Here is a 21,605-nt window from a genome sequence, read left to right as displayed (position 1 = left end):
ATGTCTTGGTAGCCCCCCGCCCCCCTTCCGTCAATCCTCCAGTAAAAAACCTAACTGTGGCACTGAGAACATGGATCTAAATACTTCTCAAGGTTCTACTAACATGAGAAACCACTCTAGCTTCTCTCGTGGTTTATTACGATATCACCAAATGCCTGCTGTGTATTTATAGCTTGTAAGTCCTAATTACTAATCATTTGGTCTAAGACTATAAATGTTTTTTGGTGACTTAAATGGACAACTAATATTTTGGTTGACGAATTAAGGTACTGCTCCTGGATGGTAAAATATATTCTAGTCCAAATTTCAGGCGTTCATTTGTCAGATATTTTATGCTACTCTTCCTTTAATGATTCATTTACCGTTAGTAATATTTGTATTCAGAACTGTGGTGTTTCTAGCCAACGGCGCAACGCTTGGCTGAATTATCTTTTTCTTTCGCAGCATAACAGAGTAGAGCACAGTCAAATTGAGGCTGGTCTTCAGTACACGGTTGGAATCAAATTGTCTGGCAAACACACCCAGACCCATTTCTCAAACCACATGCAATGTTCTGACTACCAACGTGCCTGCAGAGTCATTAACAAGCATCCTAAAACGTGCCGTCCATATTTAAATGATTAGGAGAGTAGTATGGATGATGAGCTGGTTTCCAATTGGGCTTCTTCAGCTTTTATCAATTATGCAACACAACACAGATGTGAGCCTTCACCTTTGTTTTTCGTGTGCCACTAAAGTACACTCTCCTTCAGAGCAGGGTTTATTTTCTTCTGCTTTATTTGAACACAACCCTTGGGCAAGAGTGTTGTTCTAATCTAGGCAACCTGAAAGATTCAGCATCAGCAATCACCCTCAACTGGGCAAATTTCTGAAGAAACAAATTTTACAGTTTTGCAAGGTTACACAATCACTGTGTGGGGCCAGTGGAGGGTAATAACAATTATCCTCTCCTTAACCCCCTGGGATCCATGTTCAGAAACTGCCCAGAGTTGAGATCCTTAAGTCTGCAACCCCAATCACGGGCTGAGTCTTAAACCATTCACAAGAGTCTAGGCAGCTCAAAGGTAAGATTCATGTCTTTCTTCTACTGTTCCTACAGCATCTCATCTATTGGTGCTCAATTAACGCTGTAACGCACACACAACAAGGGCAGGTGTGTGGTGGGTTATTTTCAGACCTCACATCTGTGTGGCAGTTACACTTCCTAGCCTATAGATTAATTCAGTGTAACTGGTTCCAACCCTTCCTAGCCTGTTGTTGACATGAGGCTTGCCACAGCCTGAGCAGGTCTCTTTGCTATCAATAAGCCAGGCTGGGCTGTTGCCCAAGAGAAAAGCCTCAAAGGAAATGACTTAAGTGTGGTATACACTAGTGGTACCCAAGTCAATTTTAGGTGGTACATGGATAAACAATTTTTTTAAAGAATTTTGTATTTATCTTCACTGTTATATATAGCAAGTGATACAGGTTTTCCATTTATAGTAGTGAAATAAAATTTTCTATTAAATCAAGTTAGGTAAAAAAAAAAGGTAGCCAATTGAAAGAAAAATATTAAGTAAATTATAAAATAGGGAGTCATCAATATGACAAAAATTGTGTTGTTGGTTTATAAATAACTAAAGTCTAGGACATCGTGATGTAAGGTCTAAGACTTTAATTATGCTACTGTTTATCAAGTACTTTATTGTGCCAGACATTGTCTTAAGAACCTGAAATTTAGTATATTATTAAATCCTACAATACCCTTGAGAGGTAGGGATTATTATAATTTTTTTTCATTGGAGATCCAGGGTTCCAGTCCAGGTCTTTAAGACTTCTGCAATTATATTATGCTGCCTCCAGATGAAAGATTTAAAGCCTAGTCACCCATCCATTTATACAATGTACATTTTGAGCACCTACTGCATGCCAGACAATATCTTAGATTAAAAGTTGGGTCTGAGGAGGGACCTTCATTCCCTTCCCTGTAAGTAGTTTAGCCTAGTAAATGGCAGGTAGGGTCTTGATCAGAATAAAATAGAAAAGATTTCTCATGTTGGGCTTCAACTCATACTCCCAGGAAATAAACCAAATGCAGAGCCATAAGCAAATATACAGAGCTCCCTAAGTAAAAGACAAAAAGTCATTATTTTATAAATATTAAGAATATTGAGCATGAGATTGATTCACATAATAAACAAATTGCTGTTAGAAGTGGCCACTGGGTCGATATGACAAAAAGCCTTTCAAAAGAATCCTTAGGCCTAATTTTATGAAAATCTGATATATAAAAATTAAGCCATAGGAAATGTATTTACACTACAAAAGGGCGCTCTACTTCATCAAAAGGAGTCTGCAGAGGGTTTCCCACCATAGCAAGTCTTTTTATGGCACCCTATAGAGGAAGTGACTAATAAAGATATAATGTCTACACAGTAGTTCCAGATTACCCAGACAGTAGAAAATAAGAATTGCCTATGGCCTATCCCTGCTGCCAAAATTTATAATTTGAAAATATAGAAGAAAAATATACAAGATGAGAGAGCCACACGTACTTAAAAACCAGAAATCCCCATATCTATCTGAAAGTAGAATCCCATCAGCATTGTGAGCGGACACATTATCATCCTTATTGTTCTTCCTAGCATGATTATCTTCTACTCTTCAGAGAGAAGCAACCACCAGTCTTGACCCAAGAGTTCAATTTCACAACAGGATCCATGAGTGTCCTCAAATGTCATTCCAGTTTTGTGGATGCAAATGTTTTCTCGGCAGTGGATCCGTAGTGTTTTTTAGATTCTCAAAATCATCTACAGCACCTCTCCCCCAATGGTTAAGCACCACCAAGACAGGAGAATCCAATTATTTTTCCTCCCAATAACATGTGAATGAACCAGCAGGAAAGGGCAGGACATCAGATTTGGCCAGAGGGCCTGAAGGGTATTTTTTGGGGACAGGGGTAACTGATAATCAGGCATTTAAAAAGTATGTCATAACCTTTTTTCATCATAGACTTCTTTCGGAATCAAATGAATGCTCTGAATGGTTTCCCAAGACAATGTGTATTTGCACAGAGAATTCTGCGAAGATTTGGCATTGGTTGTTTTTATGCATCCTCACAAAAATTTATTCATTGATCCTGGGTTAAGAACCCATGACTCATGATTCCTCAGAACATTCAGGCACTTGACTTATAGCCTAAATTATAGGGGCTATAGGTTTTTTTTTGGGGGGGGGGAGGAGGCGGGGAGAAAGTAGATGATCATCAGTACATGGGCTGCCACATGGGCTGCCAAACATGAACTGGCTATCTGCAGTATGGACCTATACTATCCCTATTTTCACTCCCAGAACAGATTTGACAGAAGTTTCATTCAGCCAGAAAGCTCTGCCCAGGGTAAATTCTCTGATTTTGTGAGATCCACCGCTAGCTAACATTGCCTTCAGGAGAAATTGTTTTATATGAATTGATTTGATTAACCACACTAGCCCCATTTGCAACTATGAATAATGTAACCAGGCAGAAAGCTGACATTTTCATGGAAAAGTTCTATCATTTGCAATCTAAAATTGCCAACTTTTTTCTTAGCTTGTAGGTAATACAAGCAAGGAATATCACATGAAAATATTGCTTTGATGAATCAAGGACATCCAATGACAGGATAAAGACTTAACATTTTGAATTTCAACTGATATCCTTTTATCATCAGAGAATGCATTGGTAGGCATAAAAGTCTTCCTAGTTATGAAACAAATGGAACTCTATAAACCCAAATAAATCAAGAAAGAGCCCTCAGCTTAATTATCTTCCCTTCAACATCTCAGAACACTTTCTGGGCAGAAGTGCTAAAGCTTTGACAAAATATTAGGAATTTCAACAAGGAACAGATAATACGCATATTTCTTCTGCTAACAAGACAAGCTTGATATGAACCACAATGTGTTTATCAGAGACAATGAAAGGTCAGCATTTAACATCAAACACAGGAATTCTATCTGGAAAGCCAAATCTGAGCAAAACCCAAGTTCTTAGTGAGATGAGTTAGGCCATTCAGAAAGATCTAAACCAGAGATGACCATGAGATTCTCCATTTCTAGTAATATCCTGGTAGAACAGAGGAATCACATGGGATGGGAATCTCACTTACTCAACAATCCTAATCCCCACCCTTTAAGCATTTTCAAATTGGCTCGCATTGCAAGACATGTACCTAGGAAACTTCTGTGCTTCCGGTGTACATTGCTCACACCTTCATCCATGTACTGGCTAATCTCCACGTCACAACGTAGCTGTGTCTGTCTGCCCCACTACACTATGAATTGCTGAGACTGGTTCTCTTCCATCTTCATCTTCTTTCCATGGCAAATACAGTGCCTAGCCTTCTTAAGCACTCGGTGCATACAAACAGTGATCCTACCTCAAGTTTGGCTAACCATCACAGTTCTTCAAATCTCTCTAGATCAGCACTGTCCAATATAAATATAATGTGAACCACATAATTTAAAATTTCTTAGTATCCATAAAAAATGTAAAGGAAAAGGTAAAATCAATTGCAATAATATATTTTATTTAACCCAACATATCAAAATCATTATTTCAACATGTAACCAATATAAAAATTATTAATGAGATATATATTCGTTTTTATGGTAAGTTTTTGAAATCTGGTATTTTATACTTATAGTACATGTAATTTGCATGCTAAACATTCAGCAAAGTGATATGGAGCCCTACCAAAACAATAAAACTACGTTTCACACACACACACACAAATATTTTTTTAAACTGGAATTAATTAAAATTACAAACTCAGTTTCTCTTTTGCAGTAGCGATATTTCAAGAGCTCCATAGCTGTTCCTGGTTACCATACTAGACAACACAGTTAGTGGCTACCATACTAGACAACACAGTTCTAGCTACTTCAGTAGCTGATAAAAGCAAGTTGCAAGATAGTGTACGCAGTAAGATCCTATTTTTAAAGCAGAACAACTTACACACACACACACACACACACACACAACTGGAAGAGTAACCACCAATTATTAGTAATGTGTAAGTCCTAAAGAAGGAGTGGCATTTGAAAGGAAGAGAAGGACTTTTACTTCTGAATGGTTTGAAGTTTTATATGTATCATAAAAAAGTGAAATTAAGGGGGAAATGGTTTAAATTTTTGCAAGAATTGTATAAAAAATTAAGGAGTTACAGTTCCATCTTTTCTTTAAGTAGAGACAAATATAGTTACACTCAGAGTGGCAGGGACAGCTGAGATTCCTTTAGATGAGGACTACCAGTAAGGGGAAAGAATTAGAAGCCATGCTTCATGTGGGATGTGCGATTGAGGCTGTCGGTGTTTGACCTAGGGAATGAAAGTGTGAAGCTGGGGACAGCTCTTTTTAAATATCTGAAACACCATCAAGGAAAAGGAAAAATTGGTTTCACATGGCTGTTACAAGAATTAGTAACAGTTAATATAATACCATTAATACCAGTAATACCATTAATATAGTAGTTTGTACTATAAACCATACATTTCAAACTTAAGTCATCAATAAGTCATCATTTCTAACACAGGGGTGAATCAAAGATGAGCTAGAACTGCCTTATAAGATAATGAGTTCACTATCATTGAAAACAGTAAAAGGTCAACTAATCAAGATTTCAGCAGAAGACATTTAAGAAGTAGTAAGTGCAGGAAAGATGTCATAACTAGAAACTTGTAACTAAATTATCAACCCTGAGATTTTATTATTCTATGAAACTGATCAATATCCCAAGGGCACGTGTGAGATATTACAAATGTATATCCAACATCAATTTTCCTTTTCTTCCAAGAATGCTGTAGGTATATATATCCTAACCTCCATGAAGTAAGCCATGACCATGGAATTAATCTGAACAAGAAGTGAGATGTGAGTAGAAGTGATGTGTGTTACTTCATGTTACTACTGAGTGTAAACATTTGAACTCTAGTACTCAGCTCTTTACCTCCCTGTTCCCCTTCCTATAAGCATGAACCAAGGCGGAGCCATCACAGAGGGAAAATTTGTCTTGTAGAGTTCTGTATGCCATGATGAACTGTGTATAAACAAAAAAGTAAGCCTCTGTTGTGTTAAGCCACTGAGATTTTGGAGATGTTTGATACCTTAGCATAATGCAGGCTGTCATGATGTATATTGAAAATTCTTGCTCATGACCTCCAAGAGAAAACACACAAAACCACTTCACAATGTGGTTTGGTTTCTTTTAGAATAATCAGGCACCTCAAGGACAAACAGATTTCCAGGTTGAACCATTCCACAAACACACAAACACCATATGCCTACCTATATACACCTAATATACCATAAGAACAGCCAGTTCACAGCCAGAGAAGCACCAGATGAGGCCAGTATTTCATGTGTTTCACTTGTGATATCCCAACGTACATTTGAATTCCTGGCATCAAATTTTCTAACCAACGAAGGATCAGCTGTTAATTATGATCTAAGGGTGATCAGAGGCAGGCCATTTGCCTTTACTTTTGTGTTTGCAGGACAATACACACTTAGGTAAATTCTGACAGAAAGAATTAAATTTTAAAATATCACATTAAAAGCACTTCAGAATAACCCTTAAGGTTTTCTGGACCCCTAGAAAACTGAGATCATGACTTATTTAACCCTGAATTAACTTCTGTGCCTTAGAATAGCTACTCCAATGTTTATGAATGAACTTCAATGAAGTCAGGTACTATGATTATCTATTATCTTGGTATATTTTTATGTTGCAATTGTCTAACTGACTTTCTGGGGGAGAAAACAGCATTTTGTAGGGTTTACTTTTCTTTTTTTTAAGATTTTTATTTATTCATGAGAGACATAGAGAGAGAAGCAGAGACACATGCAGAGGGAGAAGCAGGCTCCACGCAGGGAACCCAACGTGGGACTCAATCCTGGGTCTCCAGGATACCGCCCCGGGCTGAAGGCGGCACTAAACTGCTGACCCACCTGGGCTGCCCTGGGTTTACTTGAAGGAAAAAAGAAAAGGAAAAAAAATGTTCTTGACTAAATGCTCCCACTGTGTGCTTGATGATTCCTCACGCGTGACTGAATTTAATCATCCCCAGTCCCGTGAGACAAGTATTGTTAACTCTGGTTCGAAGATAAGCAATCAAAGCAGAATTATGATTTTTTAAGGTCATAGAGCTTACGGAGCAAAAATCTGAATCCAGGCCTGTCTTATTTTAAAGTCCAGGCTGCAAAGGTTTAGTGCACCTTTAGTGTACCAAAGGTTTAGGGTCAAAAAGAAGACATCATAAAATGGCAGCTTCTGTTTGCTCATTCTAAATCTTTGATTGAAAATATTAATACAAAACAATGTCAACTAAGTGTTCTCAATTAAAAAAAAACAAAAAAGAAAAGAAAAAAGAAACCTGTACAGAAGCTACAAATGTGAGAAGCCTATATTTACACACAAGTGTCACGTGATGGGTAATTAGCCAGGTAACTATAGGTTTTTCTCTGCTAGAAAAGTATACGTTTCATCATGCTTTGAAATCTGCCTTATTATCAGCACTGCTATGAAAACAATGTTTTATTTCTTATTGAGTGAATAGGCCACGCATGAAGCATTGTTTTTGTAGGGCCTAATAGAATACCTTCTTTGTGAACCAAAGAAGTAGAATGGGTAGTTGGAAGGTGGAGAATATCCTCCATCATGATTAGCAAGTAACCATTTTAAGGGAGACGAGGATTAAAACAGTGCAATTGCCTAGAATACGAAACATTAGACGTCATGCTAAAACCATCTCCTTAATAACCTGTCACCTAAAAAAAAGACAGATTACGAACAAGCCGATAATAAAAAAGATAAAGCAGAGCAAGCCCAGTCTGGATTTGTTTATTTCCCTGCACATTTTTGTAACTGCTATAATCCTGAAACATGTAAAAGATTCCCTTGAGGAAGGGACGAATTAATAAGTGCCAGTATTAATACGTAAAATGTCTACACACAACAAACCCCTACAACACCACCAAAAATCCTCAGGCTGGAAGGCTAGCTTCAAGCATGTTCAAAATCCCTCTTAATGAATTTCTCAGAGTAAGTCTATAGATGGCTGACTACAAATTAAGCCAAAATAGTTAAAAATGGCATCCCCCAGCCCCAAGCAGGTTGCTTCTCCTACCAGGTACTGATGAGACAGCCCCTCCACTAGAGTGTATCATCCTAGAAAGTGCTGGACAAGTAGTCAAGTCAACCACTGAAAGTACGGAGGGATTCTAGTTTGGTTCAGAGCAGAGAACTCCAGAGGTTTTCAGAGGTTGACCATAAAAGTGACATGTTTACTCAACCTAGTAGGTGTAACTTTGAAGTTAGAGTGCCTACATGATAGACCTAAGACCGTTACGGGGAAGATAAGACAAACACAGAAGAAAAAGATACTGAATTATATTGCTAGTTACAGAGTAAGGTGCTCAGTAGATGGTAGAGACACTCAATGTGATTAAGAGCTCCAAAACAGGGAAAATCCTATGAGCTGCATGGCTAACGAGGGCTTCAGGTGCTTAACTTGGTCTTAAAGAGAACAGCATTTCTACAGGTAAAGAGTCCTGGAAGGGGCATTTCAAGAATGAGTAAAGGCATGAACCACTCAAAATGCACTGCAGAGATTGAGGAGCAGGAGGGTAGGTCCATGTTGTTAACGAGAAAGAAGACCAAGCAGTCAGACGAGTTAGACTAAAGAAGGTGTACATAAAGGGTAGGAGATAAGGTAGAGAGATAGGCGGTCTTAACATTCCGTGTCCACTCTGAGCTGGCAATTCCACCTTTACAGATATATAAGGAAATAGTCTTGGAAACGTGCAGAGCTCCCAGAACTTCATAGAGTTTTAGGAAAACAGAAGCAGCCCAAATGTCCAACAATAGAAATACCTCTATATTGAAACATTAGGCAGGTACAAAGAAACAGTGTAGAGCATTTTAGGACATGAGGCACTGCCATACAAAAAACATCTGTACAGATTTCAATGGGGGAGGCAAACATTAGATTTCATTTTTTTTTTTAGATTTCATTTTTATGGGGAAAGAGTTTATGCATATGAATTCCTGTCTATCCACATATTAGATACATTGGCACATAGATTTATCAAAGCGCTAAAAGCACTTACTTCTGAATGGGAGGGAAAGAAGCAACTTCCATTTTTCTGCTTTTTGTTTGCAATGCCTACATTTTGTAATATGGACATGGATAGCATTGGTAATAAAAAACCACAACAGTGAAAGTTATTTCACAAAAAAGAAAAGAAATAGAGGCTGGGGTAAACAGTTCACTGGATGCTTGCCTACAACATTCGTACTTTATCGGGTAGGCATGAGGTTATCCAAGAAAGCGAGGCGGGGGGGGGGGGGGGGACGGGGGGTTACAGCCTGAAAGGCAATATTTTAAAAGGGTCCACGGGATAAAAATGTTAGAAATTATTAAAAATTTAGAAAGCAAGTGGAGAGGTCCAAATGAGGAAAGTTCGAGGCAAGGCATGGCTCTGGGATTTCGGGGAAGAATGAAGCAGTGCCACTTCATCCCAGCACACTAACGGAGTACTCACGGGGCGAGGCAATCAGGAAACCCTGAAATGGCAGGACTATTTGCTCAGCCCCTACTGTGCATGAAGCACTTCGAAAAGGCTTTGAAAACCTACCATTACTTCAGTCTGTCCTAAATAAATACATTTATTAAAATGGGGTAAAAGTCCAAAACTCAGCTTTTCTCTGCAGTGACCTGTACAAACTACAGACTTACACACATAATGCTGGAGGAGACAAGGGGAGTGAATCTTTGACATTTAGGAAAATTAATGTTTTGCAATAAAACCTCACATTTGAAGTACTCTAAAAGATAAACGAGCTGTTTGGAAGAATCAGCGTCAACACTAAAGAGAATTAAGTCTAAATGCCCAAATCAAATATCTGCTCACAAAACCCTCTGGAAAAGTCACATCAATTCACATGTACGATGTATGTCCTTTGTGTTCCAAGGTGATACCATTGTGATAACAGCTGTAATAATGGCCCACAGTCAGTAACCATGCAGTGGCTCAAGGGATGAGAGGTGGAAAGCAAACAAAAACATTTTAGAGTCACAATAATAGGAGAAAAGCATTATGCATCTCCAACTGGAAGGGGAGCTGTTGAATCAAACCTTATTTTTAAAGCACATTTGAGGTACAGAGTCAATGTTGCACTCCTATCACCAAATGCAAATAGAATTATTGGTCCAAGTTCATCAATCTATCTATGATACCAGAAATTTATGAGCTTGCAAGAAGCTAAGGTTGCCAAAAGACTCTTTCCAGTAGACCAGGTATGTAACCAAGAACTAAAGGTGGTGTATATATATTTATATGTGTGTGTGTGTGTGTGTGTGTGTGTGTGTGGAGAGAGAGACAGAGAGACAGAGAGAGAGACAGAGAGAGCAAAGGACCCAGACCACAGCTGAATTTCTTTCATCTTTGGTTATCTTCCCATCAGATTGTGAAATTAACATTTCTCATTAATGAAGCTAAAACAAAATTAAAAAGGTTGATTGCTTTCTCCATGGTGGTCCTTTTATCATAGAAATGGCCACAGAATACCCGACTAAAGACAAAATACCAGAAAAACAGAAAATGAAAACAAAACCAGAATAGTTAAGAGTCCAGGAGGATGCTAATGCATTAAACTAACACATATGATAACTTAGGGAATAGTTGTTAGTCTTTCTCTTATTTGATTGGAACAGGTTAAAGAAGCTGGACACCAAGCTGGTATTCAACTGTGGACCTTTAATGAAGCAAAAACCAGCTGAGGCAAGTGTCACCTTAAATGCTAGAGTACACAACTACAGAACTGCAGAAGCCAAAAGAACACAGCACTGGGATTGAGCCACAGAGACTCCCACCATCTTAATGGACAATAATTTTCATTAGATAATAGTCTACATTTAATGCTACTGTTTAAAAACAAAAACAAAAAAACAAGTAACTAAAATTCAGTAGTCGCTGAATTAACATGTTTTCCCCTTTGTGCTCTGAGAATTAGAAATCCAGGCCATACAGCTGTAGAGAAGAAGAGTGTCATACTTTAGTCAGTGTCATGATCTACCTGGAGGCTGCCAAGCCAGATGGATGTGTATCACAGTCCCTCTTCCACTGGAAACTGTTCCTCATTTGGGTCTAGGTTTCTCAGCACAGATGAGCTCATAAAACATAAATGGGTAAGCAGGTATAAAAGAACACCCAAAGTAGATCCTAAGATGAGTAACCAGGATGGTGAGGGATTTTTAGAACCACATCCCGGGGAAGAATCGAAAAAATGGGGATTGTTTAGGCAAATAGAAATAGCACTAAGGACTAGTTCAATGAAAGGGGATGAGAAACATCAACTGGACCAACGTCCAGCTTCACAACTCTCTGAAGAGCTTGGAAAATAGCATGAGTTTCCTACCTTGTGCACACATTGTAGCCAAGAGGTGAATACTGGTAACCTGAATACTAAAAATAACACCAAAACTTCCAATTTCACTTTTTTCTTCCTACTTCTGCCCTGACATCTCCATTCTAAAAGAATAAACTCCTAAATCTACAAACTTCTCTTCTGTTGACTATCCATCTTCAGCCCATGATCAAATGAAGATAGGAATCTAGAATTCTAAAAAGCATTCATTACTCTAGAAAACACTAGAAGATCCGCAATCAACAGAAATTCCAAACGAGAGGATCTTAACTTGGAATGAGCCATCATGAGTGATGGCAATACGAGTATCCAGACAGCAATATCCATGACCAGCTGCCGACTGGCTCACACATACTTAGATTTTGCAGACTTCCTTTCCAGCAGGAACAGCCAAGATGGCTGAGTGCAGACAAAATACACGATTGTCATTTTTTCAAGACAGTTCTTACACACACATTCTACCATTATTTCAGGACAATGTTCAACTGTTTGATTACATGGGCAAGCTGAATTCTGACTTTAAAATGAAAATAAATAACCTTCCTGATCTGTTCCCAGATCCTTAGAAAAGTTATTCGAAAGCTTTAGATGTCTTGGACACAGACTCTTGGAAATATGAACATACTCCTGTCAGAGGTCCTTTGGGCTGTCAATTTACAGTGGCACGAAACAACCTCCTGAAGACACAGCCATGTTGGTCCCTGGATAGCAGGCTTCTCTGGTGTTAATGGTGCCACGATGAACTTTTTAAGGAATCTGTGGTTCACACAACAATACTGTCATAGGGCCTTGTGAGAAAATCCTTTAGAAAGTACCCTTACAAATTTTTGATAAGCTCCATATGTAATTGATTTCTATGTTGAACTCAACGATTCTATAAAGGCCAGATTGGTTTAAGTGAAGAGGCCCTTCTATAGGGATTCCTTGTGATATTCATGAACAGAATAATTCAACAACATATCATCTAAGAAACTCTGGAAATTTCTACCTTAAGGAAAACAGTACAGCTAACATGGCAACAGAAGTTAAATATAAATACCAAATAAGCTCACAAGACTGTTTCATATACATAGAAAGTTTATATCTCGGAAGGAAGAAAGAAGGAAGAAAGGAAAGGACTGTCCTAATAAGAAGCATGTCTTCAATCCTAGTAAGTTCACTTGATGTACCAAGTGAAAAACCCTCCCTGATAAACTATCAGCACCTTAGCATGCTTCCTATTGGAGCCCTTTAAGCAGTTTTCGTCCTCAGAGTGAGAATCCTACCCATATCCACACCCCAGGAAGCAGCTTGACATATCAAAATCCAAAGTGATCTGAAATAACCATTTGAAATACAAGGCCTCCAGAATTTCCAAGCAAAGACTATAGTCAATTTCTAACTAAAAATACTTGAGAAGTCATTGACATTACTGGCCACTTACGAGCCAGCTTATTTTGACAAAATTTTTGAGAGGAAAAAAGTTATACAACATAAAAATATACATATCTATATGTAAGGAAACATAAATATGTAATAGGGTACATATAAAATATCATTTTACAGTGTGAGTGTTGTGAGTGTGTGTGTGTGTATGCAAAGATCAGAAGGATTTTAATAATAGTATCGGCCTTCTTTTGAGGCACATAATAATAAGGGTATACCATGCCCTTAACACTAGACCGTGTGATTAGGGAAGCTCAAAATGAACAAATAAACTAATATCATACTGCATAGCTCCCTCTCATATAAATCCTCCTTCTGATAATAACACAGTCATAATACTAGGACTTCAGTATCACAAGTGATTCCATTGACACTAATTATTCCTCAGTTGATCTTCTCAAAAACCCAGTGAGATAGCGCAGGGTACATACTATTACAGCTACTTTACACAATTACAGCTAAAGGTATAAGCATACCGTGACTCTTCGAGGAAGTGACAGATCTCCAGAACAGGAAGAGCCAAGATTCTCCTGACCTTCTCCTTACTGTTCTTTCAACACCACCATGTTGTCTATTCCCCAAAGTATAACAAAATCCGGGCAACAGAAGGGACAGGGGAAGCCACACTTTCTCAATTTGATGGGCCTTTAGAAACAGAAATTGAACCAAGGGAACCCCCATCATTAAATTCAGCTGTACCCACACCCACATCCTTTGGTCTCTTTTCTCAGTTTCAGCTCAGACGCTCTATCTTTTCTTTCTTTTTTCTAGAGACACATTTGGAGATGAAACCATTCATAACTGCCCATCCACAGACAGTTTGTGGCAGCATAATTGACAATGAGTCTGCTGCAAAAAAATGAAAATGCTGTTTTAATAACCTTGGCCTAAAATACATTCTGTTGTATGCCTCAAAGGGTTTCAATAAAAAGTCAACCTGTAGAGACATATTTTCTTGGCTTAAACAACAATCCAAAGCATATAAATGTAGTCCAACTATAATGACATATTTATAGGCCAATAAAGCTTACACTGCAGCTTTCATACTTCACTTAAAGGAACTCTGTAAGAAGCAGTGTTATATAAAATAATTTGATTTTTTTCAAACTATAGCCCAAGGAATAAAAAAATGCAAGTTTCCTATGTTTAACTGATAGTGTTTATATTCCTTCGTTGCTAAAAATTTTGTAAAATGAAATAATTCTTCATTTGACGACGTCCAACTGCCATACCAAATATGGGTATCAAGTCCACTTTATTACAAAAGCTAACTACTGTAATTCTAAAGACAAAAATAAATAACTAGAAGCTTGTGTAGTGAATGATTTAATCAACCCGATTCTTCTGGAAAAACAGGTTCCTGTGTTCATTACGCTTATGAATTATACATTCCTTAACCCTTGTATTTTAACATAGCTCTTTCTCTCTCCTTTTTTCCTTTTCCTATAAACTTCAGTATGAAACTGTCTGTGGAGAAGGTAAAACATCTTACCGAGTAAAGTCACAATTTGAATTGGTTTCATACTGAACTTTCTTTCTTTGAAAAGGACAAAGAGGAGGGAAAGGGACGAAGGCTTGCTAACACATCTCAGGAGTGTTTTTGAAGATTATTGGTTTTCCCACTATCTAGATGTGTCATTTTAGTCACCAGTCATTTTGAATCTTAAACGAAAACTGCAGAGATTTGTAAAAAGCAAACATGATATCCACAAATATTGTCCTTGAAGAGGAAGAGAATAAAAAAAAAAAAAGAGCTGTGCTTCGAATCAGAGCAGTTATTGGAAGCTGCCATTTGGGGCAGAGTTTCTCTTTGCGGAGTATTAATTTGCTGGCAGACACACATTTGTGAGAACATTCTTGTTTTTTTACTCTTCAGAGAGAGACAGGAAGTGACACAAACTGGGATTAAAGGGAACTTATTCTACCTAAACATTGAGCAAGAAGAGTTCTTTAATTAGCTTTTAGATGGTAAAATCCCTTCTCTAAGAGTCAACTTAATTATTTTGTCGCTATTGATGTTTTAACGTGATGAAATCCTTCGGTTAAAAACATAACATATCGGAGTTTTATTTCAGCCACAAGAAAGGTGAGATCTTTCCATTCTTTGCTTACTTCCACCAGAAAAAAAAAGAGGGGGGTCTTAAATAATCTCAGAGTTCATCTTCTTTCTTTGGTAAGAACAATGAGGAGTTGGAAGTGTTCTACAGAAGGAAAAACCTAATAAGTGTGTGAACTTCCATTAACAATGTGGTATTGGAAGTGGTTTCAGTGTGGCCCAGAGAGAGAGAGATAAGAAAACCACTGTGTAGAAAGAAAAGTGCAGACAACAAATATTTTGATGTTGCAGACAAAAAGGAAGAGGTTGAAGAGAAAGTTGCTAGGACAGGAATGTGTACAGCAAGTGACACCCCCTGTCTCCCCAATATATACATCCTAACAATGTAGACTTGTGAACCTTAGATCAAGCAGATAATGGAAACTCATTACATTAAGGAAAGTTTTTGTTTCTCTTTCCACATTATTACAACACAGTGTGCATTCCAATTACAAAAGCTATTTGTCTCAAATTCCCCACAGTTCATACCAACTGAGTAGAATTTCAAGGCCCCAAATTCTATCCTTAAAGGGGTATTTTACATTAAAAAAAAAAGAAGGAAAAAGTAACATGGTGTTTCTTGTTCACCAGAGGAGAGCCTCCCCATCAAATCTCCTGTTGATTATTTTCCCTTTCTCAGCACTAATTGTATTGCTGTTTCCCAAATGAGACTGAAAAAAAATTCAGAATCACCTAGGAAGTCTTTTTATCAGGCCACATTCCTTGGCCTTGCCTTAATCCTACTGGATGAACAATCTGGGGAAGCTGGACTTAGCAATCAGTATTATTTTTAAAATTCCCCTAGTGAGTCTACCAAACACTAGGTTTAAAAACCACTAAGTACTTTGAATATTCACTATAAATCAATTTCTTCTAAAATTAATTATTAAAAAGTACATCATGGACTTTTTTTTAGAATTCAGTAAGATCAAACCCTCTAAATCTTTTGCTAGAATTAAGAGATTGAGTTTCTTTTCAGATTCATTAATAAACTATCAATTTTAAACAGAAAACAAGTCTGCTATAAATACTCTTGTTTATATGTGTGACATCAAGCTTAACCATCTACACATCCTTTTGTCCCCCGTGGGTTTCCTGTTTAGTTTTTTATTAGTAACAGTATATTCCATAACTAAAAAAAAAAATCAAACAAACAAAAGAAACGTTTAAATGTTAGGGAAAACATAAGACAATAGCAATACAACTTAGAGCAAACATTAGAAAAGTAATACAACACATGTATTATCCAGCATTATCACACATCAAGAGACTAGTCATTGTGTGTTCATGAAATTGGGGAGTATAACAGCATATATAGGAAATTTAGTAAAAAAAAAAAAACAATTTGGGGGCTTTAAAATAAAACACCAGATTAATAATTTTCTTCAAAAGTCAGGCTGCCATTTCCAAAATATTGCCGCCCGACATTTACCAAAAGATGACAGGAAACTGTTAGTCGTTGACTCAAATTGCAAGAAAATATTAATATGATTCCCAATGCACAGTACAGCTCATCACAAATCAGAATCACAGGAAAGACAGTTACTGCTGTTATGCAGTCTCTTTATGCCAATTAAGTAAAGAGTCTGGGTTTGTTGTAATAGTTAAATCCTAGGCTAAAGAAAACAGGAAGTTGTCACATTAAGGCATAAAATAGGGCTATGAAAATCAGCATTGTGCTAGAATGAAAGAAAAAGATGCCTTAATATGTTAAAAGTGAAGTTCCTCTTTGCCTAAAGAGGAAATAACTAGTCTAACTCAGAGGTCAACAACTTTGGTGTTAAGCAACGCTAGGAGAGTAAGTCAGTGAGCACCACAGGGAGATACAAATAGAAGGGAGAGGATAAAAGAAATGGCCACAGAAAGCCTCTGGAGAAGAACGTGTTAAGAAAAAGCAAAAGAATTCATCAGGAAGCCCCTTGTATATGCCAGTCATCACTGTGGTAAACTAAACCCTCTATATCTTAAATTTCAGTGACGCAGTAAAGTCCCCATCTTTTCCAGATGGGGAAACTGAGACTAGGAGGCGAAACAATTTGATATTGCTCCACACTAAGTAACTCATCTCTCTTCCTCGCTCTGCTTTCCACCCAGCCTTGGTAAACAAACACATGAAATCCTGACATGGTGTTAACAGATGTCATACTATCTCCTCAGAACAAATATTTAAACTCTTCATTAATTCAATCTCAGGTGCCCTAATTAAGTCTTCTGCCTTGACACCAAATGGAAGCTGCCTAAGGCCACGTGTTGTATCACCTGGTTCCTGGCTCAGGGCCCCACCAGGAGAAGGCCCTGCAATCCGGCAGCCAGCATCCATCCCTTACATACCCCAACAATCCGTCCATACATATTCCCAAGACCCTCTGAGGTCAAAGAAATTTTATGTCTATATAAAATTACATATATGACAGGGTTTCCAGAAAGGCCTACAACCAGAAAAAAAAAAAAAAGTAGGTTACTACTGTCTACACCCACACATGAGATTTGGAAGTACAAATTATATTTACCAAGGTCAGCCTTTTCCTTGAGAACGTCTTTGAAGTTGAGTCCACTGTTGAGTGTTGACTGCCTATACTTCAGCAAAGCTTCCTTCTGTCCATTCCTCCCCAAGGCCGTGGTCTTCACGGCCCCAGCCTGGAGGCCACATCTCCACTTGGAGAAATCAGAGTGTACCCACTTGACCAGGTCTTCAAGCTTCACGATTACCTTTTCAGAAACAGCAATGACTTCATCCTGCAAGAAGTGGTCAGGGAAGAACAAAACATTATTTGTGGTTGTAGGGCAAATGAGAAATGTTCAACAAAGCTCCTCTGAGATACTATTTGAGTGGTTCAACCTTATGCATGAAGGCAATGTGCTTTTTGGTGACAAGAGAATCTTCAATAACTTACTTCAGTGGTTTTTCACCGCTAGCTGCCTAGTTGAAAAATAATTTAGAAGATCTACTTGTAATATGATTAGAAAGTGTTCCCCAAATTGGGTAGTGATTCTGATAGCCATTTTTAATGCCAGTTGCCAAAGCCCACTCTGCCTGTCTGACCACTCACTCCGGTGAAAGCTAATTTTTAGGTGCAGTTAATTGCAAAAGTAAAAAGTGAGAACTAGGTGACTAATGGTTAGCCTGTCTCTATATAAATGGTCTAAGTAATCTGGGATTCTTGGAACTCTGACTCACCCCCAAATTCCTATGTTTATGGTACATTTTCCCTTGGCTTATACACAAATATTGAATTTAACTTTTGTCCTAAAAATTAAATAAAACTGTGATGTAATCCCAAAAGAAATACTTCATAAATGTTATGTGCTTCCCACTGAAAGAAACTTACACATTCTCATGTTTCTTAAAAACTTTGTAAGCTGAGAAATGAACTGATTTTTTTCTTTTAATACATATGGGTAAGAGGAGAGAGGGTGAGCAAAGAGAAAGCCTTTGAATCTACGAAAAGTAGTTGAAACTTAAGTTTCTCGTATGGATCATAAATTTGAATTTTAAGCATCTCTAATTGCTTCCAGGAAACAACCAACTTCTCTGACTCAGAATTAATCCAGCAAGATATTTAATAGATATCCATCCATGGAGTGAAGGAGGGCCTCTCTTACTGAAGATTCTTTGGAAAAGGCTTAAGAAGATCATCTCACTGGGTTTTAAGTTAAATTATTTGAAGCATTTGACATTTCAACTTGAACTGACTTCTTTCATTTCTTTTACTTCACATTTCTGAAGAAAGCTTAGCTGTGAAAACCCCTAAGCTTACAAAATCTTAGAAATATTTTTGACAAACAACAACAGGAAGATGTCTCTAAGCTATTAAACAAAAGGAATTCACAAGTGATTTTGGCTAATTTTGCTGTTAAACATGACTCTTTCCTCCTTCTCCTCCCCCACCTACACACACACACACACACACACACACGTACTGCACATGCAACTCCAAAGCAAACAAAAAAGGGTTTATTAAGATAAGCTTCACACAATAAGAACCCTGGATCTGGTTTTTAAAAATGTTTTAAGGTAGGATCTAAAATTTCACTTTTCCTCATCCAGTTCCAAGCTGCTTCTGAGAACAAAGTTTGTCAGGCAGCAGCAAAATAAATAGTCTATCAAAAATGAAAAGTAAAACTTTCGTAATGGAGTCCTTTCTCTTATCATGATTAAATATGGATTTCCACTGAATGGGACCCAAAGTGGAAACTGTTTTTATCCTCTGCTCAAGAAAAAAAAAAAATCAGTACTTTATAAACAATGGAGCACATTACAAAGTACCATTTCAACGGATGATTTCACTCAGATTCACTACACCATCCTCTTGAAATAAAAGATCTGTCGTTGTCACGCATTTTATAGCTATTACATGGTGATTATTAAATGTCAGAATGAAAATTCAGGCTGGGTATGGTTTCAAAGCATATGGGAACAGCTTCTGGACAGGGCACACGAGAAATCAAGTTTAGAATATACTGGAAAATAATTATCATGTATATAAGTCTCAATATTAGCAAAGATGGAATTTGGCAACAATGTTACCAAATATGGTTCCTCAGAAGAGGCCAGTTTGGAGATGAGTGTTATTTTCAAATAGCTCTAACTATGATCAAATGATTATCATTTCAATTACCAGTTGCTTCAGATCTTTTCCAAGAAATGGCATGACTAGCTCTGGCTGGCTTACAGCGCCCGCCAAACAAATAGTTTATTAACCAAGAGAAAATACAATCCTTATGATGTCACTGATGAATAAACCCATCTTTCAAGATTCAGTCTATAGATTTTGTCCTTCCTCCTTTTCTCTTTCTCAGGAACAGACTTCATGAATATACACACATATATAAAAACAAATGCAGGAATTCACATAAACACGCATAAGCCATAAACCCAAGTTTGGATTAATTGTGCAACCACCAGTATGTTTTACTGTGGATTCACAGAGAAACTGGCCCTGCAACATTGTCAAATGCCAGGATTTAGAAGGAAATCTGATAAGCGGAGGAGGGGGAAGCAACAAACCAACCCCAAAAAACAAAACAGCTAACATATATATAGAAAATGTCTCAGGAAACATTGCTTTGTACACACAATGGCATAAATCACATGTTCGTATTTACTATTCTGGGCAAGCATTGACTAAAGTTCCTAATACTCGCCGTTCTCGGGCAAGCCTCTATGTCTAAGAAAAGAATTTCAATAAGCTCATCTCATGATTACATTAGCTCTCTGCAAACCAAGAATTAGCACTGGATAAATATTGCTGATTTACTCTAATACAACACAAAAGGAACACAAAGGAATACACTTTGTTATTTTCATAATGTACCTTGGCTTTTCAATTAACCCAGCTCCCAATCAATATTTATGGAGGCTGCGTCGAGACGCTACCGAAGTCCAGATCCCCTGTCGCCATTGTTTGAAGTGGCTTGTTTCTGTCATTTGGATTTTGTGTGCACCACTGTATAAAAACAGCTTATTCCATCATGGAGTCCTCTCTGTCAGAGAGGAGAGTATCTAGGCGTGAAGTCACAAATGAGCCTGTTTGTGTATTGTTGGCCTCCCCACGTGTTCAAAAAGTGGGCAACTTCCCATTAGGTCTCTGGACTTCCATCTTTCCATAAAATAAAATAAAAACAAAACGGTAAAAAAATAAATAAATAAACGAAAAAGAGCTGCCAAAACAAAAACAATAAACAGTTGAAAGCGGGTGCTTTCTTTAGAGAAGATGTGAGATCTCTAGTTTACTGGTGACCCCATCACTCTCTACTGTCTTACAGCCAGTCCACTTTTCCCTTACCTGCCTGGCCCCTGGGCAGCCGGCCAGCAGTTAAACTTGCGCACCCTGATGTAGTCCACCTCTTTCATTTTATTGACAAAGATGGTGAGGTTCAGTGACATAGCCTCCTACCAACTTCCGATAGAACTTGGACAAGACTTCAGGTCCCCTATCTGCCAACATAGCATTCATCCTGGACTCCGGAGTCTCTGCCTGGGTTCGATCCTAGGCCTGCAATTTATTCACTGGGAACACCAGGAAACTTAATGAACCTCCTTGTGCTTCTATGTTTTTTTTTTTTTAATGTACTGAAAAAAAAAGGACAATAATACTCTACCTCTTAAGGTAATTGCGAGGATTTAAATGGGCTTACATAAATGCAGTGGGATGTTGGAGTCAGCCACATTTTCATTGTCATAAGTCCTCTGCACTGGTGTTTTCCAAAGCGTGCCATGCAGAGATGAGTTTAGACGGTTCAGGGGTAAACTTTTTTTTTTTTATAAGTTACTCATTGCTTATTTATTTTTGTGGTTACTTTCCATTTATGGGAAAGTGGTACTGGTTTTCCATTTATAGGAGATTTAGAAAGTTTCCTCTTTAAATAAATGTAAGTTAAAAAAATAGGTTGATTTCAACAAAACCATTAAGTAAACACAGGACATGTGAGTATGGCAAAAATAAAATAAAATAAAATAAAAGAGAAGATGCTATGAAAATGACTGAAATTTGGGACAGTGTATTATGTCAGTGGTTCTCAAAGCGTAGTCCAGGAACCCTGGGGAATCCCCAAGACTATTTCAGGTGGTCCCTACAAGCAAAACAAAGATCATAATAATACTAAGACATTATTTGCTTCTTTCAGTCTTATTTTCT

General features: G+C 37.7%; 1 protein-coding gene across 1 annotated transcript in view; it reads right to left on the bottom strand.

Annotated features, from left to right (window-relative positions):
• Positions 1-21,605, bottom strand: part of ARID5B (AT-rich interaction domain 5B) — a 175,128-nt gene that overhangs the window by 126,203 nt on the left and 27,320 nt on the right. Inside the window, exon 3 of the mRNA XM_072756122.1 lies at positions 17,478-17,703. Within this exon, the coding sequence (XP_072612223.1) occupies positions 17,478-17,703 (226 nt within the window). The remainder of the gene's footprint in view (positions 1-17,477; positions 17,704-21,605) is intronic.

This window comes from Vulpes vulpes, chromosome 4 (assembly GCF_048418805.1).
Source record: "Vulpes vulpes isolate BD-2025 chromosome 4, VulVul3, whole genome shotgun sequence".
Taxonomy (NCBI): domain Eukaryota; kingdom Metazoa; phylum Chordata; class Mammalia; order Carnivora; family Canidae; genus Vulpes; species Vulpes vulpes.
This window is presented reverse-complemented; position numbering and strand designations above follow the sequence as displayed.